The 26,538-nt window shown below is 44.0% G+C and overlaps 4 protein-coding genes across 8 annotated transcripts in view; all 4 read left to right on the forward strand.

Annotated features, from left to right (window-relative positions):
- The first annotated feature begins 7,123 nt into the window (after positions 1–7,123).
- LOC101765269 (metal tolerance protein 4) lies at positions 7,124–11,473 on the forward strand. The gene is made up of 7 exons (XM_004985034.2): positions 7,124–7,570; positions 8,973–9,145; positions 9,225–9,423; positions 9,585–9,763; positions 9,865–10,015; positions 10,342–10,475; positions 10,931–11,473. The coding sequence occupies exons 1-7, from the start codon at positions 7,378–7,380 to the stop codon at positions 11,108–11,110; spliced, it is 1,209 nt and encodes a 402-aa protein (XP_004985091.1). The 5' UTR covers positions 7,124–7,377; the 3' UTR covers positions 11,111–11,473.
- Positions 11,474–11,583: 110 nt separating this feature from the next.
- Positions 11,584–15,684, forward strand: LOC101775412. Its single transcript, XM_022823158.1, has 4 exons — positions 11,584–12,072; positions 12,893–13,878; positions 14,302–14,631; positions 15,011–15,684. Exons 2-4 carry the CDS (start codon positions 13,537–13,539, stop codon positions 15,065–15,067), a joined length of 729 nt encoding a protein of 242 aa, XP_022678893.1. The 5' UTR covers positions 11,584–12,072; positions 12,893–13,536; the 3' UTR covers positions 15,068–15,684.
- Positions 15,685–18,776: 3,092 nt separating this feature from the next.
- LOC101765677 lies at positions 18,777–25,701 on the forward strand. Its single transcript, XM_004985035.3, has 8 exons — positions 18,777–19,188; positions 20,496–20,837; positions 21,076–21,332; positions 21,718–21,859; positions 21,969–22,340; positions 22,438–22,569; positions 23,211–23,339; positions 23,425–25,701. The coding sequence occupies exons 1-8, from the start codon at positions 19,108–19,110 to the stop codon at positions 25,522–25,524; spliced, it is 3,555 nt and encodes a 1,184-aa protein (XP_004985092.1). The 5' UTR covers positions 18,777–19,107; the 3' UTR covers positions 25,525–25,701.
- A 414-nt stretch (positions 25,702–26,115) lies between these two features.
- Positions 26,116–26,538, forward strand: part of LOC101766091 — a 2,618-nt gene continuing 2,195 nt past the window's right edge. For 2 of the 5 annotated variants that reach the window (XM_022822793.1, XM_022822794.1), the window contains exons 1-2: positions 26,127–26,286; positions 26,387–26,522. The gene's annotated coding sequence lies outside the window, so the exon portion shown is untranslated. Of the gene's footprint in view, positions 26,287–26,386; positions 26,523–26,538 lie in introns of all 5 variants that reach the window. The other 3 variants (XR_002675622.1, XM_004985036.3, XM_004985037.3) reach the window with 3 other exon arrangements.

Here is a 26,538-nt window from a genome sequence, read left to right on the forward strand (position 1 = left end):
ATGTCCCGCTCGCTGCATGCCGGCAGCCATAGATGCGTTTGTTGGGTTCCAAACTTCCAACGTACCTCCTGCACTCGAGTACTTGACCTCTCGCCGGCGTCCGTTCCTGCTGCCGTAATCGCCAGCGACAGGCCGTGTACCCTTGCGACTGACGCACGTCACGTCGCGTGGGGATCGCGCCATCGCGGGGATCGCTGACTCAGCAGGGACCCGTGCACGATGCATCCACTGATAAACCCATCGGCGGCATCGGTTTCGTTCGGTTGTCCTCCTCTTCTCCGCGAGCTCGGAGGGAATCTGCCATCTGCGGCTCCGGTGGCCCAAGCAAGCGAGCTGCGTGGAAGAGGACACGACGCCAGAGCGCCAGCCACTTAGCCGGCGAGCGGATAGTGTTGCCGGCTTGCCGCTATCTGCGGTGGGAGTGTTAGAATCATGGTTGTAACAATAGTGCGCCGTGTATTAGAGTGTTGGAGATAAACTCGTGCACGTGCGTGACAATTGTGGTCTTAGAGATAGACTTGATTGCTTAGAGATAAATCTTATGTAATTCGAATTATAAAGCAAACCAAGTTCTAGGAGATCACGATTGTATCCGTGTAAAACTTTAGATGGTTTTCACCATATATAAATGTGTAACCGTGGTGAGTTAAAATAGACAACCACGTTTCCTCCTTTTCTTTCGGGAGCTCTGGCGATCCACTCGATTCTTAGCAGCATCGGCGCCATGCCGTTTTTCATCGAAGTAGCGTGAGGACTCGCTTCTTGCCAGATCGATCGATGTGGCCGTGGCAGCTTGAGTGCTGCAGGAAAATCGCATATCATCCGGACACCCGGGGTCCGGGTTTGCTGGCTCATTGCCGTCCAGATATTTCCCTCCCAATTCATTCATCCTCCTCCTTGTCGCGGTGCATCATGTGTGAGCTTAGGTGACGGGCTTACTCAACCATGTCCTGTCATTTGCAGTTGCAGCATATTCCTGGTTCTGGTAGGAGGCATGTGAGGGCCGCTCCCACCTGCCGGTCGAGTAGTCCAGTTGAGTAACTTCGGTTACGTCGTCCATGATTATATATGATATGAGCACTTCGAATCTCAAGAAAAATGTCCATATCAGCGGATGACCAAGGTGCTGATTTTTTTTTTGTAGTAAGATACCTGGACTTTTCTTTGACACTGCATTAACACTTGCTACTTGCAAAAGCCTAAATGATCTTTTGCTGGTTTAGACATTGAAAGGGTCACGAAAATGGTCTATGCCGGCAGATTGACCGATCAAATGTAAGCTCCCTACGAATTAACATATGGTGTTTGAGCACATTGCATCAAAAGAAATGGACCAAATTAATGTCCATGATTTCTTAAAAAAAGAGACCAACTGGGCAACAAGTCCTGAACAACTTGTTTCAGTGAGATATCTGAAGTTTTCTATATTATACTAAATTATTTCTAGCAGAATTCCAATTGAACTTTGCTAGATTAAGCTGTAGTGGGGTTAAAATAACGATCTACCGACCTGCAAATTGTATTTTCTTAATTAGTTCATTATTTTCACCAATGACTGATCTCTGCTTAATTAGTAAAGGCCACTGTCCCAGAGTTGGTTCCTGTCAACAGCAGCTGGCGAGTAGGTTATTAATACATTCAGACTTTGCCCAATTAGGTCAACCGCATGCAAGGATTACGACAAGTGATATCCTCAAAAGATAGATGCGAAACCTACTGATATGTTTCTTTATACAATATATGAAACGCATTGCTGATTTAGTACTCCGATCTGAGGTGGTTGGTTGATGATAATAGACACGCTAGCTTCTGCCAAAAAAAAAACGATGATGGTCAGCTGCTAGTTCAGACGATGCCATCTGGTGATGCTGCTCAGTGATGAAGACTGTCCTAGATTGACCTGAACAAATGCTAGTTCCAAGACGAACGGATTCTGTGATCAACGAGGCACAAATAGTCAAATATAGATAGTTATTAAGTCCCTGAACGGCTGAGCTAGTTCAGAGGCGAACTGTGTATATAAAAATTACGGAGTATATCCATAAAACTAGTAAGAGTATGTTTGGCATAGGCCGTAGGGATATGTTGCATTTTCAACTTAACTGTGTTGAACAATATCGACAAAATCCAGACAAGGACAGTGGAAATGTACAAGAAACTCTCAATCCGGCCGAGTCGTGTAGGAGACGGCAATAACGTGCATTGCGGACTTGCAATTGCCGGATCTTCCTCCCCTACGTAACACCGTCTCTGGTCGTAAGCTGACCTTGGGCTGATTACTGAATGGGCTCAACTAAAAAAAAGTTTCACGCGCACTTAAACTATATTGATCTATCTAGGCATCTAGCCTGATCTTGAAAGTTACTTAGGTGGTGTTTGGTTGGCGCAAATGTAACGGAATCTGATTACTGAAGTTAACGGATCCCATTACATATATTTGGTTGCGGTGGTTTGTAATCAATTGACACTGTAATCGAATCCCTTACCTAAATAATATCTATACAAGCTTGTTATCCCTCCTCCCTCACCGTAATCAGATACAACACCCACACCGTAATCCGATTACGTTACCAAAGTGCAACCAAACAAAGAGGGTAATCACCCATTCCACCACCAAATACACTATAATCTGACTCCCTTTGCGTTTACGTTACCTTAGCATGAACCAAACATTATGTACCTTAGCACGAATCAAACACTATGTATTCCAGACAAGTATATGTTTATAGTAAAACTCAGTTGCTTTCTATAAAATCTGAGATGTTTTTTCTGAGTATGTCTATATGTACATCACGAAGTTTGGCATCGTAGTAGATACACGAATCCGAACATGATAGCTTGACAAATCCTTGGATCTGACTCAGTGATCAGGGAGTATATGCTTGAAAAATCATACGTGAGAGCAGTGCACATCACATGCTTGCTGTCTGTAGCGCTAGGGCTATTTTGCCTGAATAGTCCCTGCACACGGTCCCCTTGATGGGAAACCCGAAAAGAAACAACTGGTGGATCGATCGTGCCTACCATGCCATTTGTGCTTATTCAGGATGCAGCAATACACACCATCTGTTTCGTTCTCAGCAAAGAACCAAAATTTGTGATTCAATAGTACATTTATATACAGATCTACGTATGCGTGGTCACGGTAACCTAGCTGTCGGGAATAGATCCCTAATACCTGCAAGGAAAGAGGAAGACAAACTCCTAGCTGTCGGGAATAGATCCCTAATACCCGCAAGGAAAAAAGAAGACAAACTCTTAGTAGGATTCCCCTGTCTAATCCTACTAAGACTTATACTTTATAATCCTACTAGAACTCCTCCTTGTAACTGACTAGTAATCCCACCCCTGCAATATATAAAAGAGGGCAGGGGTCCCTAAATCGGTAGGCGAAGACCTTGTAGAACCACAATAGAGGACCAAATCCTCAACATCAAACAATACTCAAGCGTAGGGCGCAATATACAACACCCTAAACAGGACGTAGGGTATTACGCTACTCTGACGGCTCGAACCTGTATAAATCCGTGTCTTGTATCCTCGCTTTTACCTTCGAGTTCCTAATCTCGACGAGCCCCACTAACCAAAACACTATCTCGGGCACCCTCCTTGGTAGGTTGCTGGGTTTAAACACCGACAACTGACGTGCCAGGTAAGGGTGATCGTCGAGATCATCGGGCGAGCTTGAAGGACCTCATCAAGATCAATCTACTCTACAAGACAAGAAAGCTATTCTCCCATCCAATCGATGACTCGGTGTGCAACTGCGTCGGAGTCCGAGGCAAGGTCGCCGGACAGGCTAATTTCGAGCTAGCATCTATTCTCACCGAATTGGAATTCGAAATGGAGTGCGGAGTGGAGTAATTCACCTGTCGCTGATCGTCTCCAAGCATCAAGATCGAGATGGAATAGAATTGGACGGCGTCAAGACAGAATCCTACAGCTATCGGGAATAGATCCCCGGTACCGCAAGGAAGGAAGAAGACAGACTCCTACTAGGATTCTCCTGTATAATCCTATCAGGACTCATACCTTGTAATCCTACTATGACTCTTCCTTGTAACCGACTAGTTATCCCATCCCGCCCCTGCAGTATATAAAGGAGGGCAGGGGTCCCTAGATCGGTAGGCGAAGACCTCATAGAACCACAATAGACGACCAAATCCTCAACACCAAACAACACTCAAGCGTAGGGCGCAATATACAACACCCCAAACAGGACGTAGGGTATCACGCTACTCTGGTGGTCCGAACCTGTATAAATCAGTGTCTTGTGTCCTTACTTTTACCTTCGAGTTCCAGATTTGGCGACCCCCCACCAACCAATCTACTACCTCGGGATACTCCTCGGTAGGTTGCCGGGTATAAAAATACCGACATCTGGCGCGCTAGGTAGGGGTGATCGTTGAGATCATCGGGTGAGCTTGAAGTACCTCATCATCAAGATCAATCTACTCGACAAGAAGTTGCCGAGTCGGAGTTCCGTGCAGACAAATCTACATTGAGACAGAATTGATGCACTCCGTGTTCCAATCGAAAACCAAGTTAGTTTCCACCGCACGCTGCTGCACACGGCTCGTCGATCAAGTCACACACAGATTGAGGCAAAACTAGTCGAGGACGGGTTCCACGTGATCAACAACTAGTCGGAATCGACTCCGACTAGTTGGCTTCATCAACAATCGACATGGTTTCGTCGACAATCATCCACGAATCAAGATAAGGCACTTTTTTAACTTTTTTATATAAATTTTTTGGCTTGTTTTCCATATACAGGGCAACGTGCTGACTACTTATTTGTGTACGCCTCTCAACCGAAATTACCCTCCAGAGCTACACTTTGCCAATTATTCTTGGGGCATGTTGACCGACAGCGATGGGCTTGGTACACCGAATTACGGAGGCTATCACCACAGGTTTAGTGCATCGAGTTTCGTAAACTCCACCCCAGGCTTGGTACACTGAATTAGGAGCCTCTGCCATGAAGTTTGGTGCACTGAGTGCTGGAGGCTCGCAGCAGCTACATCCTAAGGAGGTACGAATCCTATGCGCGGCAACACGCGCTCTTCTCGCTAAAAGTCAGAAAAGTCTCAACGACTACTTGACGCACAATCGTGCAGTCTTTTTGTCGCAATGCCGACTACTTATTTTAAATATCTTATCTTAGCGGTTGTTAATCTATTCGAGTAGAACACGCCTCAATTCATGAAAGCTTTGGATCTTCTGTCATGCTTAAATGCTAGGACGTGAGACAAAGATCTCTGTAGCAGTAGTGGCGGTATGCGTACACGAGATAAACATCTCATACGCAGTGGTAATGGCTAAATAGGGACTGAGAGCCTAAACGTAATAGGCTAACTACTTGGGAGAAATATGGCCGAAACAAGAGCATGACGCACAACATTTACATTATATTCATCACTAAATAAATTTCAGTAGTTCCAAATTCTACAAATATGCTACATAATGTATGCATTTCTTTTTGAAGGTCAAGTTTCGACGACGACTCTCCAGGACGCTCAACGTACGTATAATAGCTCCGGTAGCTCCCATGCTCGAGGGCAAGCGCCAATTCCTATTCGGAATATCTCCAGTGGCTCAGCTAGCTTCCAAGCTCGAGGGCTAAAACGCCAATTACTACTCGGAATATCTCAAGTAGCTCCGCTAGCTCTCAAACTCGGAGGCTAAGTGGCAAATAACTACTCAGCGTGGCTCCTACGATTCACCTGGCGCATAATCTCGGGGGCTGGACGCCGAAAAACTACTCGAAAGATGATTGACGTGAAGACTAAAGCTCGCTAGATCATCGGATTGATTAATGAATCATTCCACGGCTCGAGGACTGATTAGCTACACCCAACAGTTGTTTTTTTCAAGATAAAGGCAGAAGATTCAAGATTTTATTGACCCTCAGTGTGATTCTTCGATTCAACCTAAGGCTCGGGGGTTACAACATATAGAGTGCGACTTTTGCCGCCCTCCATATCACATTCCAAAAATGAAGATTGCAAAATCAAGACGATCAAGGGCTCGAGCACACCATAACCTCATGACAGCTTTGAGGAACTTTAAAGATTCAACCAGATAAAGTACTCGAGGAGCACTAAACTACTCGGCGAGGATCTGAAAAGTACTCGAAGACTGCTACATTCGGCTATGAAGTGTGGGGGGGCTTGTCGAGGATAGATCCCTAATACCCGCAGGGAAGGAAGAAGACGAACTCTTACTAGGATTCCCCTGTAATCCTACTAGGACTCATACCTTGTAATCCTACTAGAACTCCTCCTTGTAACCAACTAGTAATCCTGCCCCCTGGAGTATATAAAGGAGGGCAAGGATTCCTAGATTTGTAGGCGAAAATCTCATAGAACCACAACAGAGGACCAAATCCTCAACACCAAATAACACCCAAGCGTAGAGCGCAATATACAACACGGACATAGGGTATTACTGGCGGTCCGAACCTGTATAAATCCATATTTTATGTCCTCGCTTTTACCTTAATCTCGACAAGCCCCGCTAACCCAAACACTACCTTAAGCATCACCACATCCACATGACCACATCTGCCATGGCTACAGTGCTACATTGTACTACCGCTGTCAGCTGCATTGAAAATGCAGTCTGCTCTGGTTTGAAAAAAAGAGGGAATTGTACAAACTAAAAACGCAAAAAAAAAAACAAAGGCATTTGCACTGCCAAACTTTTCACTTTACCCACCTTAAGAGTTTTCTTTTTGAAAAAGAAAAGAGTTTTAAAATTTGTCCCCAATAAAACTTCCCTAGCACCAACAGATGCACGTCGAAGAGAGAGCAGAAGAGACTCACATTATTTTTTTTCTTTTTCTTTTTAATAATTTCCTGAACCTCATCAGCGCACACATGACACATCACACTAGTCAGCACTCCACGTCAAGTTTTATTGCGGGCACCCCCACCGTAAAAACCAAAAATAAAATTCAGAAAACTCAGTTCCCGTCAAAATGGTTCTGATGGTATGATCTGAACCGTCGACCGAGTGATCGCACGGTCCGCGAGCCGCGCGCATTTGGTCGCTTGCGTTACGCCTCCGTCCCGTTCGTAACGCAGCAGGGCCCCGTTAAAATAGGCGCGGCCGCACCGCACGGAGCAGAGCAGCACGCTGCCCGCGCGGGTACGGCCCTTTCCTTGCCATCTTCCACCTCTCCATGCGCTAGGGGCGGCTTGGCGCAAAGGGAGACTCGGACCTGGGGAGGAGACGACAGACGAGACCGAGGCGACCGCGACCGAATCGCGTGTGGGGCGGTAGGCCATCGAGGCGATCCGCGGGGGGCAAGGAAGGAAAGGAGGAAGAGCAGAGCGGAGTGGGTCGGGGTGGGGGGGACGCGCGGCGTGAAGGATGGACGCGAACGGGCGCGGGGAGGATGGCGACGCGCGGGCGCCGCTCCTGGCGGGGCCCGGGCGGCGGCGCAACTCGGTGGCGTCGATGCGCGGGGAGTTCGTCTCGCGCCTGCCCAAGAAGGTGCTCGACGCCGTCGACCCCGAGCACCCGTCGCACGTCGACTTCTCCCGCTCCAAGGGCCTCCCCGAAGGTTCGCCTGCAAGTCCCTCCTTCCCCTCCTCGCATTGTCGGATCATTTTTTTCTCTCTCTGTCCTTGGTTCGGTCTGCTCTTGGGATCTCTGAGCGTTTCGTCTTCTGAATATGGTGGTACAAAAGATTCGCATTTTTATGAGGCTCCTTTTATAGTTACGAAGTCTCCTGGTGATGATATGATTGATGTGCTTTTGAAGTTTTGATCTAGATTCTGGAGTTGTCGTGGATAATTCGTTTCTTTTTTGGGATGCCTCAGTCTCTTATCCTTGATTCCTCCATTCCTCCGCATGCTTTTTCCGGGCTCCAAGGATTTCTTTTCATACTTGTGTGATGGAAACAGCTTGTGGCTTTACTATCATTCGGTGCTTCTTGTGGCTGTTTCTTTGTAAAATACTACCATTCGGTTCTTCCGGGCGCCAATGAGTATATGTTTGGTTGAATAAATACTAAACACTTTTTGTGCGTCTTTGTTGTCTTGTTATGGCCCTAGCTCCTAGGTGGTTTGTTGGATTGTCAGTACAAACAACTGCGACGCTATGGTGTTTGTTTCGGTCAAAAATCCCCTTCAGGGTAATGCCGTTCCTTCTTTTGTTCTGTAGCAGACTGCAGGTACGCAAATGAGTATAACAGATAACACGTAGCATGGCAAAATGGCATGGCACCTCTCGACTCTCGTTGCCTCAAACCAAGCTGTGGTTTTTTAACTGTGCCTGCATATTGAGCGTTTCCTCTTTTTTCTATCTGGTCCGCACTCACCTATGCAGCGTTGATCTTTGTTTCACCTTCCATCTTACTTTGATTATAATATGAGATGCATCGAGAAGAGGTGTAATATGGCGAAGGGAGGGAACCTCTGGACCAGCCGGCGCTAGTTTTAAATTGCAATATCTATGTCACGATGTTCTGGATCTGCCTAGTGTATATGGTCCCCTGTTTCCTGAATATCTTAATTTGCGGGGTAGTTGGAAAATTTTGACTTTTCTTGATTGAAATTTTGAATTCCTCGCCTATAGAAAAAACAGATTCCTGTAGTATAAAAAAAACTATTTTCGGCAATTTATTGGCCCTACATTTTGATCTTTAGATGACCATTTTGCTTACTCTATGCTTCTTTTTCCTTCTTTAATATGCGAGGAGATTTATTTGTTTTGACCTTTCCTGGATTTAACAAACGAACTTTCTGAAGACTATTCTTGCTGTTTCTTGAAATACATTAAAATCAACTGTGTATGCTATATTTACACCAAAATTTTTTCTGCTATTTCCCTAAAAATAAAGTTAAAATATTCCATAATTTGATTTAGTGTCACTCGTGCATTTTGTTTCTAATTTTTTCATAAGCACCTGCTACTTCTTTATGATCAAGTCTGACAAAGTGACATGTTTTGAGTTAATACAGGGGAGAGAGAGTACTATGAAAAACAGTTTGCCACGTTGAGGTCCTTTGAGGAAGTTGACTCAATAGAAGAATCCAATGAAATTGATGAGGAAGAGGAGCTTGCGGAGCAAAACCAGAGTGAATTTGCCATGAAGATATCAAATTACGCAAACATTATTCTCTTAGCGTTGAAGGTTGGTTTCTCCCCCACCTTTTTTAAGCCCTAAGCATGAACTCCTCAAGGATGACTAGACTTCAAAAAAAAAACTTCAGGTATACGCCACAATTAAAAGTGGATCAATCGCTATAGCTGCCTCAACACTGGATTCACTGCTTGATCTCATGGCTGGTGGTATCCTTTGGTTCACACATCTGTCAATGAAGAGCATCAATGTCTACAAGTACCCCATTGGCAAACTGAGGGTACAGCCTGTAGGCATTATCATCTTTGCTGCTGTCATGGCCACTTTAGGTATGCTTGCTTTTTCCGCTAATGGAGGTGCTTATACAATCAAGTCACTTCCTTTCTTGATTACTTATCCTGTTTGACATATGTGCCATCTTAGAATTTTACTCAAGTGAGTGTGATCTTCTTGTCGAGATCCTTTACATTAATTTGAGTTGCATCTCCAGGCTTCCAAGTATTTATTCAAGCTGTTGAAAAGCTGATAGTGAATGAGGCTCCAGCTAAACTGAACCAAGTACAACTCTTGTGGCTATATTCAATCATGATCTTTGCAACAGTGGTGAAATTAGCTCTCTGGCTCTATTGCCGAACATCTGGTAACAAGATCGTCCGTGCTTACGCTAAGGTTAATATGTTGTTTCATTTCTCAACTTGCCACGACTTTTTTACTTATATTAACAGTTGAACATGATTTATCAAAGATTTGTGATGGACTTGTTTCCACAGGATCACTATTTTGATGTTGTCACAAATGTAGTGGGTTTGGCTGCTGCTGTCCTTGGCGATAGATTCTACTGGTGGATTGATCCAGTTGGTGCAATTGCCCTTGCAGTCTACACAATTACAAATTGGTCTGGAACGGTGTGGGAAAATGCAGGTTTGTGTCACTTGTTTAGTTTGAACATTTGCTTAGGCAACAGCATCTGCACCTGTATCCCCAATCAGACTCATTATCCTTGCAACAAGAAATAACTTCCAAATGAGTGTTTTAACTATTTTACTAGCCTACTGGAAATGGTAATTTAGAACCTTGCAGCGGATACCTGTCACCGATACTTGAGTCAAAGGCTTGCTCTTTTAATCACTTTGCACTGTCATCCAGAGCAGTTGCCGCATATAGCACCAAGATTACTTGCATGTTACAAATTAGCTGGGACTGACAGGCAGTCTTACTACTATTACCTATTGTTATCCTTCGTGCAGTTTCACTGGTAGGTGAATCAGCTCCTCCAGAAATGCTTCAGAAGTTGACATATCTAGCTATCAGACATCATCCTCAAATTAAGCGTGTCGATACAGTTCGGGCATACACCTTTGGGGTGCTTTACTTTGTTGAGGTTGGTGTCTCTTTATTTTATCATCTTATTCCTCCATCTGTCCATTGCTGAGGGAAATCAATTAAGTTGTCAGCCAATCTGACAAAGCGATTGGTGTTATACATATTTTGTTCGAATCCCTAGATCCTGAAACTGGATAATGTTGTTGTAGCAACTACTTGATTTGTCTTTCAAAATTAGTTCAACAAAACGCAATTATTTTGTAAAGTAGCTTAACTCCTGATCCCTGCAGTGACACTGCAGTGCTTAATCTAGAATGGTAAATAGGAGTATGATACCAACGTTCTCTTATAATCTCACTGTTATAGTAATATATAGCAAGTGGTAGTTTAGCATGGCTTTGCAAATGATTGGGATAGGTCTTTTAGAAACAGAGTAGGTGGTTCTTTCAGCAATCAGACCTCAATGTTAGATTGTAATAGCATGATCATCTCATATGATCACTGGACTCACAGGTTGACATCGAGCTCCCTGAGGACTTGCCACTAAAGGAGGCACACGCCATCGGAGAATCACTCCAGATCAAGATCGAGGAGCTCCCCGAAGTCGAGCGAGCATTCGTTCACCTCGATTTCGAGTGCGACCACAAGCCGGAGCACTCGATTCTCAGCAAGCTGCCCAGCAACCAGCCTTGACCCGAAGGGATCCCACGTGGTGGTTGGCAAATAGATTGTCGCGCAGGATCTGCTACAGTGCTCGGTGTCTTGTGCTGCATGTGACAAAAAACTAAGAGTCTAAATCAGTTTTGTGGTCGTAAGATGTAGATCAGGCGCGTCTAAGACTACGAGGGACGTAGCAGGTGCACAAGGCCGAGATTGTTCTGAGTGAGTGTGGAACCCTCTGTTTTGCACGGTCGTGTTCAGTGTTCTGATCGAAAGTAGGCACTTTGCTGTTGACATGTGATCGGCTGTGTGCTATATGATGCTGTTTAGGGAAGGGCGGAGAGCAAGATAGCAGGTCCTTTGCTTTAAACAAATTTCATTTCTTATTGTCTGAAAGTGTTCCGACTGAAGCTACTTTCTTTTCTTTTCTTTTATTTTAGGACCTGTTTGTTTTGTTGGAATCGGGCGGAATTGGAATTAGTTTCCAGGGTCGGCCTGTTTGGCTCCACCTAGAATTGGAAACAGTCTTTCCTCAAGTTTCCAGTGTCCGAATCATTAGCCCGCGACACATTCTGACCCTAAAAGTAGGAAATCGTTTCTCCCCCAACCCCGACTCGCCTCTCCCCCATGCTGCCGCACCCAGACTCCTCCCCTCCCCGCACCCCCCCCCCCCGACTCAAGCGCTGCGTCGCTGCCTCCCGTGCCATGGCCCCCTCCCTCCTCCATCGCCCCCTCTTCCTCTTCCTGCTGCGGAATCCTCCCTACGGCATGGCGGCTAGGGTTTCCTAGTGTCGAGCCGTTCTCCTCCTGCTGTCGGAGCCAAGGCCAAGCGCGGCGAAGAAGGCAACGTCGAGCATCACCAGGGTCAGGCGCAGTGAAGAAGGTGACGCCGAGGAGCTCCAGGGCCGGGCGTGGCAAAGAAGGCGACGTCGAGGATCTCTAGGGCCAGCACCCCCGTCTACCTCGCCACCGTCCTCGAGTACCTCGACGCTGAGGTTCGTGTAACATCTCTTCTCCTCCCTGACTGCACTTCGTTCTTACTATTTGTGCCTTGATCTGGTTGTTGCGTCCTGTAGATGTACTTGTACGGCTATTCATAGAACTTAATCGAGCCATGTTGTAAAATTAATCGGCCAATTTGAGGTAATGTGTCTAATTTGTTGTGGATTTGTAGGATTCCATTTTATTTGCCATGACAATCACCCAAATAATGCTGTGAGTAGCTGTTTGATTAGAAGTGACATGCTGTTTGATTACAAGTGACGTGTTGTTTGATTAAAATGAGTTCCGATCAAGGTAATGAAATTTAACACTAGTATATGGTTCATTTGGGATGGCTAGTACTGTGGTGTGTGAAAAAGATATTGGTTTCATCTTTGTCACCAATCTAAAGTAGATACGGTAATATAGTGAAATACGTTGCTGCAGGAGTGTTGAGCATTTGCTTTCTGAAATGAACCTGACCAGTAAGATAATACGTAGGTGATAGGACCATGAGTGCGTAGCTGGTTCTGCATTGATCTGGTTCAAACTACATGTGAATGGCATGTTTAGAATCCTTAGTTCACTAGTAGTGTATTTATTTCTGCTTTGCTCTGGATCAAAGTATTTGTGACATATTTATTTCTGCTTCCTAGTTGATAGCTGCTTCCTGTTACTACTAATTTGCTGTTAGCCATTCAGGTTCCTATCTTCTTTTTTTTGTGCGCTGGCCTCCTATGTTATGTTTGGCCTTTTCAATTAATTATGAAAGCTAGTTAATTATGAACTTTTTTTATGATAAATTAAAACATTCCTTTTTCATATGTGTTTTAGATGACTGACAACAACATAGACTTGGTTAATACAAGCATGGAGCAAATGAGAGAGAAGCATAGGAAGAAGAGAAAAAGAGTGGCTGTTTTATTTGTTTCTGCTGTCATGAGCATGATTGTGCACTGGTATCAGCGTAAGAGACCTAGACATATCGTTGATCCAGATGAAGTGGCTGAGAGAGATGTAGCTAAACGGAAACAAATGCTAAAAAATCTGTGCCAAGGATCAAATGTCTATTGCTATGATAGTTTGCGCCTAACTAAGAGATCATTTATGACCTATGTGCCATCTTACATGAGAGATGTGGTATGTGTGGTAACTTATGTGTCGGTAGAAAAAAAGTAGCAACCTTTTTGCTTGTAGTAGGTCATGGCACTAAGCTGAGGATGATTCGTAGCTCATATGGATGGTCACTTGAGCCAATCTACCTTCACTTCAATGAGGTGCTGAGAGGTATTCTATCATTATGCCATAAATTTATCAAGCTTTCCGATCCATCAGTTGTACAACCTGAGGATTTCAAGTGGAAGTGGTTTGAAGATTGCCGTCACTAAGATCATTTTTGTTCATTTGACTGACTAAGGGAGGTATAGGAATAGGAAGCAACAGATTATCACCAATGTTTTGGGGTTCGTGATCGTCACATGAAATTTATTTACATCTTAGCGGGATGGGAAGAATTGGCTTCAAATTCACGTGTGCTACATGATGCAATGTCTCAGGACCATGCATTTGTTATTCCAATTGGGAAATACTATATAGTAGATGCTAGATACACCAATGAATCAGGCTTTCTTGCTCCATATCGATCCACTCGCTACCACTTGAACGAGTGGGCTGCTCAAGGGCATAATCCATCCACTACCAAAGAACTATTCAATTTGCACCATTCAACAGCTAGAAATGTGATAGAGAGAACATTTGGGCTATTGAAGATAAGGTGGGCTATACTAAGAAGCAACTCATATTTTGACTTACAAAATCAGGTATTCCGTAGTTAGTAACTTAGCTTGAAATTCAACTCTAAATGACCCTAGCATGTAATTCATTTCTACTAAATTCTTGTAGATTAGGATCATTAATGCTTGCTGCATATTGCACAACTTTGTAAGTGATAGGCAGAGAGATATGGATGACTTACTTATATGCCAAGTTGATCAAGTAATATATGTTGAATCTCCTGAAGTTCAAAGTGAAGTTGGTATTATTACCAATGTTCAATCATCAAATGAATAGAGAAATTTAGGGATACCAAAGCTAACCAAATATTTGCTGATTACCAAGCGATCAATGTATGATAAATTCTATCATCAATGCATGCTCAAATTTATGATAAAGAATATTTTTTGTAGATTTGGTGTTGCTCCCAAATATTTTACTGATAACCTTTGTGAACTTTTTTCCTGTAGAATATAGAGAAGAGCAAGAAGTCATGCTCGGACAGGGGTTACATTTCTTGGAATGACGACATGGAGAAAGCTCTTCTTGACACATTTGTGGAGTACTATAACAAGGGTGACAGATGCCAAAATGGGTGGAAGTCTCATGTCTATACAGCTACTCTCAAGAATGTTCGAGAAAAATGTCATGTGGATATCACAAAAAACAACATCATGTTGAGGAATAAGACCTTTAACAAGCACTACACTATCATCAATGGTATGCGTGGATTTGGTTGGGATTGGAACAAGAACAAAATATCTGTTGATAGTGTTTCTGTATGGGAAGCATATGTGGCGGTAAGTTTAAAAAACTACTGTTTTACTTGCTTAACTTGCTTCCTGCACATGTTGATGATACACACTAATGCGAGTCTACTCAAGCACATGTGAGTCCGTCCTGCACACTAATGTGAGTCTGTTCATGCACTTGCTTATTGCACACTAACTTGTTTACAATTTTCTTGAACTGTCAAGTCTGTTGAAGTTTTTCTTCCCTGATCTACAAATCCTTTTGCCCCATGTCTTATTGTCAAGTTAAATTAGTCCTTTGCCAGACAGGCATACAATTGTGCAGTTATGTTTTGAGCTCTGTACTAAGTGTGATTTTTGTTGTCTTACAGTAGAATGTTTCATTTGTTCTTTTCTGAAAGAAAAATATTTCTTTTGTAATCTATAGAAAAACAAAGAAGCTACTGGGTACACGCAAGATTGTCTTGTACTAGGACTCAATTAGCTTGGTGTTTAGCAAAGATCATACTACCGGTGAAGCGGCAAAGGCTGCAGCTGAGAGCTCCAAAGACTCGGAAGATCTTAGTAACAAAAAGCTCACATCATCGGTAACTTCAAGAAGTTTAAAAAGGCAACGGCTAGGTGACTCTTTTACCTCTATGATGGCTGAAAAAATGGACAAGTTCGTTGAAGCACTCAAGGAGGAAGTACCTAAAGGCCCAACATCAAAAGAAATTCTAAACACATTGAATGAGGTAGAAAGATTGGACGAAGACACTTTGTTGGATTTATTTGATATCCTGACTGGTGATGCACGCAAGTATGAGTCTTTGTTGGCGCTTCCGGTGGAGATGACGAAGAGGTGGCTACTAAAACAGCTCAATAAGTGAAGAAATTAGTTCATCTTTAAATTATACTATCAAGTGAACTTGTCTTGTAATAATATGTGACTTCAACTATATGAAAGTTTAGATACTATGTCTGTTGTGATTGCATTGTCAAGTGATGTGTTAGATGCCTGACACCCATGCAACAATAGTGGAGCTTGGAATACTTCATTTAAATGTCTGAATTGTAGCAAGTTGTCTGATTTGAATGTCTAACAACAATGGAGACTTCATTTGAATGCCTGACAACTTCATGTGTTAGAGAGAGAGCTATACTGGTAGCACGTTGTTCCATTTGAATTTCTAAACCAAATAATATTTGGAATTTAATTCTAAGAATTAGTTTCTTTGTACATCCAAATAAGAAAATTGAAATGAATCTGATTCTATGTAATTTAATTCCTATTGAATCCAATTGCTAGAATGAGATTTCTATAATGAGATTCAATTTCAACGAAACAAACGGCAAACTGAAATCTTCATTTTTGAAAGGATACTGAAACTGAAACTATATTGTATGCTAATGGCCCAAAGCTCAAGCTTGACTTTCCTAACATCTGCTCTTTTTTAGCCCACCACCGGCCCATATATTATTACAGGTGATTTGCGTTTTCTTTTGAGCCCAGACTTAGGGCCTAATACTGATTGGGGAAAATACCAAGCCCAGTAAATCGAAGCAGTCAGTCCTCTTCTGAGATACGTAAACAACTCTCTCTTATGGAAAAGCAGAGCATGAACGTTCTCTTCTGAATATGTAGACAAACTTTCTTATGTGCTCCCTATAGTACAGTAGTACTTTACATACTTCTACAGATTAACGGTGTGTCACACTGTAAAAAAAACTGTAGATGCTGTCGCATGTCAGGACATGCACAGAGCCCGGCTCCCTGCATGTGCTATAAAACTCCATCTCCGGAATTTCCTTGTTCCAATAGCGACACCACACCGTACGACATGTGCTGCTTCGTACCGGGCCAGATCTGCCTACCACCCACCCAAGTACCCCCACTACCACCACCGCCATGAGACCACTGCTGCTAATTGCTAAACAGGTCGGGATCTGACTGCCATCACACACATTTCCTACGGTGCGAGCGGCGAGCCCCCTGCCCTGGCTGAGAGACCAGAGAGGCCGGCCGATCTGATCCGTCACGTCTATCACCCTCGCCCTGTCGTCACGTCGCGTGCCGCTAATGAAACCATGTCGTCACCACCACACCCCCGGTCCCTGTCCTGCGCTTGGCGTCTTGGCGACGCCTTCCGCCACGATGACGACACCATGGCCTTCCCGGAGTTTTTTCCGCCCATACCCATCGCGTCCGTCCATCCTCCCAGCCGTTGTCGGCTTTGAGCGGCCGCCCGCGTCGTCGCTGCCAGCTCCAGCACGCGCAGCAAGCTATTCGAGATTTGCTTTGGTTACTTCCGGTGCTTGCTTCCAAGTCCCAACGAAGCCCCCTGATCTAGAAGAAGCTCGTGTCGTGAACGTGAAGCTCCCTGATCCGAGCGGACGACGCGGTGTGAACGTGGCGCAGTGTGACAGGTGGGGCCCGGGCAGCACAGCGTGGTCCCCCATGCAGGTCTACAGGCTACAGCGCGTAGTCCAAGGTAGTAGAACCAGCAGTCCATGTCCAGCGCCCGTTCGAGAAAGGTTGACCTTTCCCTCTTGGCCCCCCACTCGGCCAATGCTTTTGCTTTGCTGCTACTGCTGCGGGCTCGCGGCTTTCCGTCACTCCTTTTTCACTAGCTAGCTGCTAGTCCTTGTTAACCTTTTCTTTTCTTTTTTTTCATAACAATACAAGCGCCTTAAAAAAAACAGAAGAAAGAAAAAAAAACTGACGGAGTTCCTCGTGGGAAATGGAAATCTCGCACGCCAACGGAAATGGATGGATCCACCAAAAACGAACTAGAAAATCGTGCGTTTGCGGCGTTTCGATTTGCCATCTTGTATGTCACGGTGAAAGAATAATAAAAATCGAATGATCAGCCAATATAGCTCGTGACGGCATTTAATCTGATACCTGTATCTTGTCGACATTCACACCGCCATATGAGAGGTTGTGCTAGGTTGGATCTTTATTGCTTTTTGCATGATTATGAAACAGCTGGTTGTCATTATTGTAAAATGCATAGAGCTCAACGACCGAATTTTAAAAGCAGGTTAGTAAAACTACATCAACCCGGGAACGTGCCTGCTTCGAATTGACAATGTTGGGTCCATACTATATTACTGTTAAGTGATACAAGCTGGCTAATACCAATCTACCGTATCATGTCACGCTCCCCTAAAGAGAGAAAAATACAATTCTTGCAATGCATAGTAGTAGCGTGGTGTTATTTTTTTAAGTAATTCAGGCCAGTTAATTATTGTATCATTTATGCCAGTGATAATAGGTCCATCACAGTTTTAAAAAGTTGCTTTCGTACCCAAGCTATATATATCCCCATGAAGATATTACTTTCATACATCTCTTCTTTAATTGCTTAACATTCTAGCAAAAATATTCTACGTATCACATAATTAATATCTACTCAATATCTACGGCACCACCCATTGAGACTAGGCTTACGGTTACATGTGCCATCACCACTTTACATCCAAATCTTATATTGGTCCTCCACTATTAATGTTGTGAAGCTCGCATCGTATTATGCCCATATACATCCCTTTCACATGTATTTCGAGTGACGATTTTATTCGTCTAGATATTTTGCTCCTAAGTCTAGCTAGCCTTCCATTCATTATTTTGCATGTATAAATTAGGTTTCTGTTAGGCTAAGCATAACATAGTGCCCTTCTTATACACGTGACATGTCATTGCTGACTCATTAAAGAAACAGCTCGTTTCAAAGGCCAACATATTGCAAGAACAGCAGTAACCAGACATTTCATTTTCATACCATAATTTGTTGCTAATCCAGAAAGTTTCATTATTCCGCAGCTCACGTGCCACGCGCCCATGCCATTCCTTCACCCAAAGGCGACAACGGTTGACAAAGGCTACAGTTCGTAAAGCTGCAAGGCGCACTTTATTCCGGTACAAAGCTATCATGCGTAAATTTTTCCCGCTATAAAGTTCGGCTGTCAGACGCAGCTGGTCTGCCAGTAGCTAGCGCAACAAAAATTCATCCTTATACAGGGGTCTAGACATAAAACGTCCACCAGGTAAAATTTGACGCCACTGAACCGCCGTGCGCGGCCGCAGCTCAAAATTTACCTCCGAGCCCCCCCGTTAAAATCCCCGGTGCCTCAACTGGAAGAACCCACCCATCACCAGAGGCCGCGCCACCGCGCTGTTCCGAGCCCGCTAACCGCGACGGTTAAAAACGCGTACGGCGTCGTCGCGTTCCCTCCCCATTTCATCCTTCCTTGTCCCCCTCCTCGCCATCCTCCCCTCCCTCCCTCCTTTTACCCCGCAAGCCCGCATCGCCTCGCCGTCTCCTCCCGGTCGCGCTGAAACCTTCTCGGCTCTCGCCGCGCCACCGCCGCGGTCGATCCGACCCGGCCGCAGTTCGGGGGACCCCGCCGCCGCCGCATCCTCCGAGGGCCGTAGGCGGAGTCGGAGTCGTGGTCGTCGTCTTCGGCGGCGGGAATTTGATGCGCCACGGAGCGGCCGCGAGGACCTGGCTGAGTTGAATACGGCGGCGAGGGGACGACGCGATGCCGGGGGTGCCGTCCGCATCGGGATCGGGGATCTGGTCGCGGCGGCGGGACGAGATCACGTTCGATCGCCTCCAAAAGGTACCGTCGCGTGCGCGCTGCTTCGGTCGTAGGCTGGGTTCGATCCGGGTGATGGGGAATCGGGGGTTGGTCGGTGCTCGTGCCCGACGCGTAGTTTCTGGGACGGAGCTGGGTGCCCTGCCTCCATCTGGCTTGATTGGTTGCTCTCAGCTTGTGTGCCGCCAAAAGCTTCATGGAGATGGTGCTTTGGGGATTCGATTTAAGGGAATTGCTTGCAGGGGTGGAATTTTTTTTATGATCTCGAGGGTTCATTTGCGCGGTAAATTCTGGTGGAGGAGTTCAATCGGGTTACGCTTGCTACTTCTGATATAAGCATACGTCTTATTGACTTTTTTAGCAGTTCGTTTGTACTGTTTTTGCATTAATGATGCAGTGCATTACTCAAGAGATGGTGATTGGACAGTATAGCTGCACTTTTGGTTTCGTACATGAACGTGAGGGAATAAAATGCTAGGCTGGGGTTCTCATTCTGCTCTGTGTTGTTTTGATTTTGTGACTGCTTGTTTCGATAGATAGAGGCACTTTATTTGAGATTCAATGAGAAAGTTAGCATACTGGTTTGATGTCCGTCCTGATGTTCAGTTTGAGTGGCCTGTAAAGCTCTGCTCTGTCAATGATACCTAATATGTAAAATGATGGTTCCAAATAAAAAAACAAATGAGTGTTGAGTATTAGGAAATGAAACTGTAGGCTAAAAAAGGAATGCATAATTCAAAAACTTTCATCAAATAGCTATGAAACAAAATCATCAGGTTGAGACTAGTCTGTGTCATTTCAACGAAATCATCAAGTCTTTGCTCTTTAAATCTTAGCACATCCTATTGTTTTCTTCCATTGTAGCAGGTATAGCTGCAAGTCAAATCATATTGGATAGCACTGGTGTTTGTACTCAAATAATTAAACTTGCTTTCTTTTATTCACGTTAGAATTGTCACATTTTTTGTAGTCTTCGTCCAGGTTTGAGCTATGTTCTTTGTGATGAACTTGCATTTGACTTACAACTGCCTTGTTGCACCATTACCTTGATTTGAGTTTGTAAATGTTATGTAGTATTTCTCTTGGTTAGGATCGTGATTGATCGTTATTCTGACGTAAGCTATGTGCCTGTGTGTCAAGCTGTTTCCATCATTGATCATATTCAACTGGATATTATTCTCCAGTAACTTTAAAACCAGGTTGGAAAGAAACCAGAATGCCTATTTGAGTAGTGTTATGCTTATTTGAAGTTATAGAGACTTGCGTGATAGCTTTATTGCCAAAAAAGGAAGCTGATTACTTTAGGCTGTGAATTGATTTTTCTTTTCCAGTTCTGGAATGATTTGCCTCCTCAAGCACGGCAGGAGCTCCTCAAATTGGATAAGCAAACTCTCATTGAACAAGCTCGCAAGAATTTCTACTGCTCAAGGTGCAATGGGCTGCTTCTGGAAAGTTTCTCACAGATAGTTATATATGGGAAGTCACTGCAGCAAGAAGCATCAGATATTAGTCAACTTAGGACAACTACTGAGTCAAGGATTACGCAAGGGGAACAAGATGGGGCTCAGGACCCATCAGTTCATCCTTGGGGAGGTCTTTCAACCACAAAGGATGGTGTCCTTACACTTCTGGACTGCTTTATAAAAGCGAAATCACTACGGGTACTTCAGAATGTAAGTGCGAACAATGCTGCATAAACTTGGGTTTCTTTTTTTTTCTATTGGTGTTCTTATTGGTGACTATATGATTGATACATATTTTCTATTTTTGTATATCGACCCTTTGTGTCACTTTATGTGAAGTAATTAGTAAATCACGATCATGGTGTTTACTCTGAAGTTAGTTCTAGGTCAGAGCAGGTTTGTTTCACCCTCTAGTAGCCTAATGTCTTTGGCATTTGAATTTGATCAGGTCTTTGATAATGCACGAGCAAGGGAGAGGGAACGGGAAATGCTTTATCCTGATGCCTGTGGTGCAGGTGGTAGAGGATGGATTAGCCAAGGGATGGTTAACTATAGGGGGCATGGAACAAGAGAAATGTGTGCTCTGCACACTGCCCACCTGTCATGTGATACTCTGGTGGATTTCTGGTCAGCACTAGGTGAAGAAACTAGATCATCTCTTCTGCGGATGAAGGAGGAAGATTTCATTGAAAAACTTATGTACAGGTGAGCATAGGCATTCGAATCATGACAAAATGAACTAAATTAACTAGTGAGTTGATAACAAACTGAAGGCTTGCGTCCACCAAATGAAAGATTTCTACAGACGTAACCTTACTAGTACTCACAAGCTGCTCTGAGTCGCACTGGAGAATAACAGGAAGTTGAAATATGAATTCTTCGAGAATCGTTACTAATGTATGAATAATAGTATATGTATTACATATAGGATAAGAACCTGATGATTTTACGATATTACCGATTGATTCTATCTTGTTCTGTTGGATGTTGGAGTAACTTTTTCTTGCTAGTCTGCTATCTGCTGGGATTTCTCTATCAACAGCCTATAGGTCAAGTTATGTTTAACAGTTTGGAGGAAATTTGTGAACAGGTTTGATAGCAAGAGATTTTGCCGAGAGTGCCGAAGGAATGTTATTCGTGAATTTAAGGAGCTGAAGGAACTGAAGCGCATGCGAAGGGAACCTCACTGCACCAGTTGGTTCTGTGTTACAGATACTGCTTTTCAATGTGAGGTCAGGCTGCCTTCCCAAAACCCACTTCACCAACATAACTTTCATTTGGTTGTTTGGTACCTTTAGTACATTTCCTATGTGAGTCAAACCTGGCTTCTCCGATTTTCAGGTATTTGAGGATGCGGTCATAGTCGATTGGCGCCAATGCTTATCAGAGCCAGATGGATCTTACCACCACTTTGAGTGGGCTATTGGGACAGATGAAGGAGAATCTGATATCTTTGGCTTTGAAGATGTTGGAATGAATGCACAAGTCCACAGAAATGGAATTAATCTTGATCAGTTTGAGGACTACTTCATAACTCTGCGAGCTTGGAGACTTGACGGCCACTACACAGAGCTGTGTGTTAAAGCACATGCATTGAAGGGTCAATCATGCGTCCACCACAGGCTTGTGGTGGGTGATGGCTTTGTGACAATGACAAAGGGTGAAAGTATTAGAAATTTCTTTGAGCACGCTGAAGAGGCTGAGGAAGAGGATGTACGTCACTTGCCATTTGTTAACTGAGATAGACATAAATAGGGCATTTGTTATTTGTGTTAAAAGATATGATTCTGATCAATGAAAAAATGAGCAGGAAGATGATGCCATGGATAGGGATGGAAATGATTTTGATGGTGATGGCTCCCATCCTCAGAAGCATGCCAAGAGCCCTGAACTGGCAAGAGAATTTCTTTTGGATGCTGCTGCTGTGATATTCAAAGAACAGGTATTGACCAAAAAAAGTCACTAGAATAATTGAATACTTGATGTAATGATTTCAACAACAAAGAAAGGAAAATGACCTTTCCTTTAATTCCTGAACCTCAGCTCACAATTAAGATGTATATTAAACCTCACATCCTCCAGTTGAACCAGTTCATTAATATATGTTATCCTCTGAATGTGACTGCTAAAAGAGTATTCTAACTTATCAGTTTCTATGCTTCCTGTGTGAGGGCTGCTAGCTGTGCATGCCATCTGATTTAGTGATGTTTAAATACCTATTAATTGTTTTTCTGTTGAATAGCATATTTTTTCTAGCACCATTTCTTTATCTAAGGTTCACCAATGGAAGGTTTTCTCTGTGATTATTACCTTGGATTGTTTCTGTATATTATTTTTCTAAATCTAATCATCTTACAGTAAGACTGATTGCCACTTTACTACCTATCAAGGATTCAAAGTTAATGTAGTTTCTAATATCTGCATCGTGTGGCTTTCAGACATGGACTTTTTCGTGTGTAATGCTATAAGTACTTACTATAGTGTACAGCATCTAATCAGGATCTGTTCAGGTTTCTTAGAAAATTTGAGCATTTATACTCCAAGTTCTTCAAGTATTAAGTATAATTATGAATTTCATTGCAGGTTGAGAAGGCCTTCAGAGAAGGTACAGCGCAGCAGAATGCACATAGTGTTTTTGTGTCTCTTGCATTAAAACTTTTGGAAGAGAGACTTCATATAGCATGCAAAGAAATTATTACTTTGGAAAAACAGGTACTTATTATACCTCTAGATAAAATATAGAAAATGTTGACTAGCTCATATCTGTGAACATCAACTGTGGATGCTCTTGTTGCAGAACAAACTTCTTGAGGAAGAGGAAAAAGAGAAGCGTGAAGAACAAGAGCGCAGGATGAAGAGGAGAACAAGAGAGAGAGAAAAGAAGCTAAGGAGAAAAGAAAGACTGAAAGAAAAGGAAAACAAAGGGAAAAGACTAGTTGAACTGAAGTCACCAGATGATGTTTCATCCTTAGCTCTAAGCAACTTATCAACATCTACCAATGATGATTCGACAAATACTCTTGACTCAAGAGATTCAGCTACTGAAGAGGAAGATAATGCTGAAGTTGTGAATCCACGCTCTTGTGACAGCCATATAGATCAATCCTCATGTATGGAAATTAATGGACAAAACAGCGTCCGGTGCAATGCCATGGCAGAATTTTCACTAATGGACAGCAGTGATCTTTGCACATCAGAGCAATCCAAATCTTCGAAACGAAGTCCAAGGTTGAGAGAGGATTTTCCTCAAGATCAGTCCTGTTGGTATGATGACTGCCAAGATGAATATGGAAGAATTGGTGATTTACAGTGGCAATCGAGGGAAAGAGCAAGAAGTAGTGATCGAAGCTGCAACGCGGTATCCACTACAAATAACAGAACAAGAGATAGGCATGCATACAATTCTTGCAGCTGTGGCCATCAGGAAGACTACGGAGTTGTGAATAACTGTTTCTTGTCTACAGCTAGATCTGGTAGGGAGATGAAGATGGCAAGGAAATCAGGAGTTGATAAACCTAGGGTGCAGTACCGCAGATGCTATCCGTTGGATAACTTTGTAGTTTCGAAAGCAACCCGTATTGCAAGTACACAAAAAAATGCTATTCTTAAGCAAGTATGGGAACCAATGGATGCTCGAAAGACGACTAATTTAGACAACACGGATAATGTTGCATGTTCAATTGACAATGTCGATCCACTAGAATCTGTGGATTGTGATACCAGTGGATGTCAAAAGCTTGCTGCAAGATGTGAATCACAGCCTCTGGCTTCTGAAAGTTCCAGTGATGTTTGTAAATCAGATCAGCAGTGTGGAACCACTGAGAGAAGTCAAGCTGCTGCTTGTGATGGTACTCTTACGGTGAATAAACAAAACTGTTACCCTGGAAATGATGAAGGCTCCAGGCATGATGAAGAGCTGATGATGAACTCTGCTGGTTCTGATGGCTCCTCTTCATGTATGAGCGAGGGGGATAGGGAAAGCAGCTCCAGCAGCATGACCTCTTTGAGCGCTCAAAATCCGGAATCATCTTCATCTGAGTCAGAGGAATCCCCAGACAGAACAAAGAGCACCGTAGGTACTCCATCGTCAAGAACAGCGTCACGGTCCTTGCTCGAGGCATGTGCAGGAAACGGTTTTAGAGAATACCAACCAAAAGCCACACGTCTGGCTCACAATGACAGACTTGGATTCAACACATCCCCTTTCCAGGATCAGCTGCTGCGTCAACAAAGCATGCATGTATCTCCATATTCGCCAGCAACAATGGGGCTTCACAACCGTTCTTGGGCTGCTCAAACAAATGGAAACTTCCATTATGCCAGACCTACCCACTTATATTCTAGTCCGCTTGTGTTTGGAGCACCTGGTAACCATTTTGTTGATTATCCGGTCCAGTACAGCAGTGTAAATCCTTACCTGGCTCCTGCCTTCAGTCATATGCCTCCAGAGCCTATCCACACGACTCCAGCCAGCTTCAGAGCCATGCCTCTGTCAACACCATTTCGAAATGGACCTCAGCATATTGCTGGTCATGCTCATAGAGAAATGAATCTAGAAAGGCACCCTGCAAAGTTGACGACGCTTTCAGGCAAGGATCTCCTGGAAGACAAGAACAGGTCGGGCCTAAAGGATCTCCCAGAAGACAAGAACAAATCACAGGACGCGGATGCGTCCTTCTCTCTGTTCCAGTTCAACCTGCCAATAGCTTCGCCTGTAACACCATCATCTAAAGATGATAAGAATGGAGAGTTGACCGCAAGGACGCCATTGCTTCAGGTTCAAGCTCAGCTTTGCTCGAGGGAGCAGGCAGATGTGAAGGAGTATAATCTGTTCTCCTCGAAAGATAATGGTATATTTTCGTGCTCGAAAGATAATGATATATTTTCGTTTATGTAGATAAAGAAAAACTGTGACAGACCTGCTACCCATGTTTTTCAGCTGCACTTCGTGAATGATTTGTATTCTCCGAATGAAATAAACGATGTTCAGATTTTCTTTGTTTCTGTCTGTATGTTCGTCTTGTTCTTATGAAAAGCTAGCGAATGGGGCGATCTATCTGCCTCTTGATTTCCAGTACGGAATGCCTAGATTTGTATTGCTCGACTCATGATTTGTATCTGTGTCCTGCTAACTTGACAACGCATTAGCTGGGAACTGCTCATATCCATTGTACGGCTTTATTTAGAAGAACCGCGCTAAACTCTGAGTGATTTGTATAACCGTATTGTCCGAACTGAATAAAAATACGTGGATGGAAATCTTATGAATGGGGGTGTACCGCTGCCTTGATCTTGATTTTTATTCAGTGTTGTATTTCTCAGGAGGAAAACCATGAACCAAAGGTATTCTACATAATCCTCTCAGAAAAAAGAACTATTCATATGTGCCCTGAACTATATGGGCCGAGATTGAGGGCCCATTTATACAGACCTCGGTCCGAGGATTTTCTTCACCTGGTCTCCAGCCCAACCCACCTACCCTCGGCGCAATCGACCGCGTTCTTCACTTTTTGTGTCAGGACAACATCCAGCCATCCAAGGCATCCAGCCGTCCTCACTCTGGCGAAGTGGCGATCAACGCCACCGCGCACGCCTCGCCTCGCCTGCCGCTTCCTACTCCGGCGAGGGCGGGCGAGCTGCTTGCTCCGACCGCTTCTAGGTCAGTCTCCTCCTCCTCTTACTCTCTTTCCTCCGCACTCCCACTACTGCTCCTCCTAACCTAGGGTTTCGCCGCCGCCGCCTGCCCGCCTCTCTCCCAGCCCCAGGCCCTTCGTAGCCGACGAGAGAAGACCTAGGCGCGGCGTCTGGGGACTCGAGGGATCGAAATCATCTCGGCCGCATTGGTGAATGGTGAGGGCTTTCCGGCCAGGAGTTCAGACCTGTAGCCAGGTCCAGGTGACTTTACCTCTAA

The sequence above is a fragment of the Setaria italica genome, chromosome IX, assembly GCF_000263155.2.
Source record: "Setaria italica strain Yugu1 chromosome IX, Setaria_italica_v2.0, whole genome shotgun sequence".
Lineage (NCBI taxonomy): Eukaryota > Viridiplantae > Streptophyta > Magnoliopsida > Poales > Poaceae > Setaria > Setaria italica.

What these genes read in the sequence shown, in the direction of transcription:
- LOC101765269 (XM_004985034.2), top strand. Translation starts at nt 7,378, where the DNA reads ATGGACGCGAACGGGCGCGGGGAGGATGGCGACGCGCGGGCGCCGCTC. An exon ending in CTCCAAGGGCCTCCCCGAAG is followed by an intron (nt 7,571 to 8,972) that starts GTTCGCCTGCAA and finishes GAGTTAATACAG; the next exon opens with GGGAGAGAGAGTACTATGAA. An exon ending in TTATTCTCTTAGCGTTGAAG is followed by an intron (nt 9,146 to 9,224) that starts GTTGGTTTCTCC and finishes AAAAAACTTCAG; the next exon opens with GTATACGCCACAATTAAAAG.
- LOC101775412 (XM_022823158.1), top strand. Translation starts at nt 13,537, where the DNA reads ATGAAATTTATTTACATCTTAGCGGGATGGGAAGAATTGGCTTCAAAT. An exon ending in ATTTTGACTTACAAAATCAG is followed by an intron (nt 13,879 to 14,301) that starts GTATTCCGTAGT and finishes TTTTTCCTGTAG; the next exon opens with AATATAGAGAAGAGCAAGAA. An exon ending in TATGGGAAGCATATGTGGCG is followed by an intron (nt 14,632 to 15,010) that starts GTAAGTTTAAAA and finishes TGTAATCTATAG; the next exon opens with AAAAACAAAGAAGCTACTGG.
- LOC101765677 (XM_004985035.3), top strand. Translation starts at nt 19,108, where the DNA reads ATGCCGGGGGTGCCGTCCGCATCGGGATCGGGGATCTGGTCGCGGCGG. An exon ending in CACTACGGGTACTTCAGAAT is followed by an intron (nt 20,838 to 21,075) that starts GTAAGTGCGAAC and finishes GAATTTGATCAG; the next exon opens with GTCTTTGATAATGCACGAGC. An exon ending in AAGAGGCTGAGGAAGAGGAT is followed by an intron (nt 22,341 to 22,437) that starts GTACGTCACTTG and finishes AAAAATGAGCAG; the next exon opens with GAAGATGATGCCATGGATAG.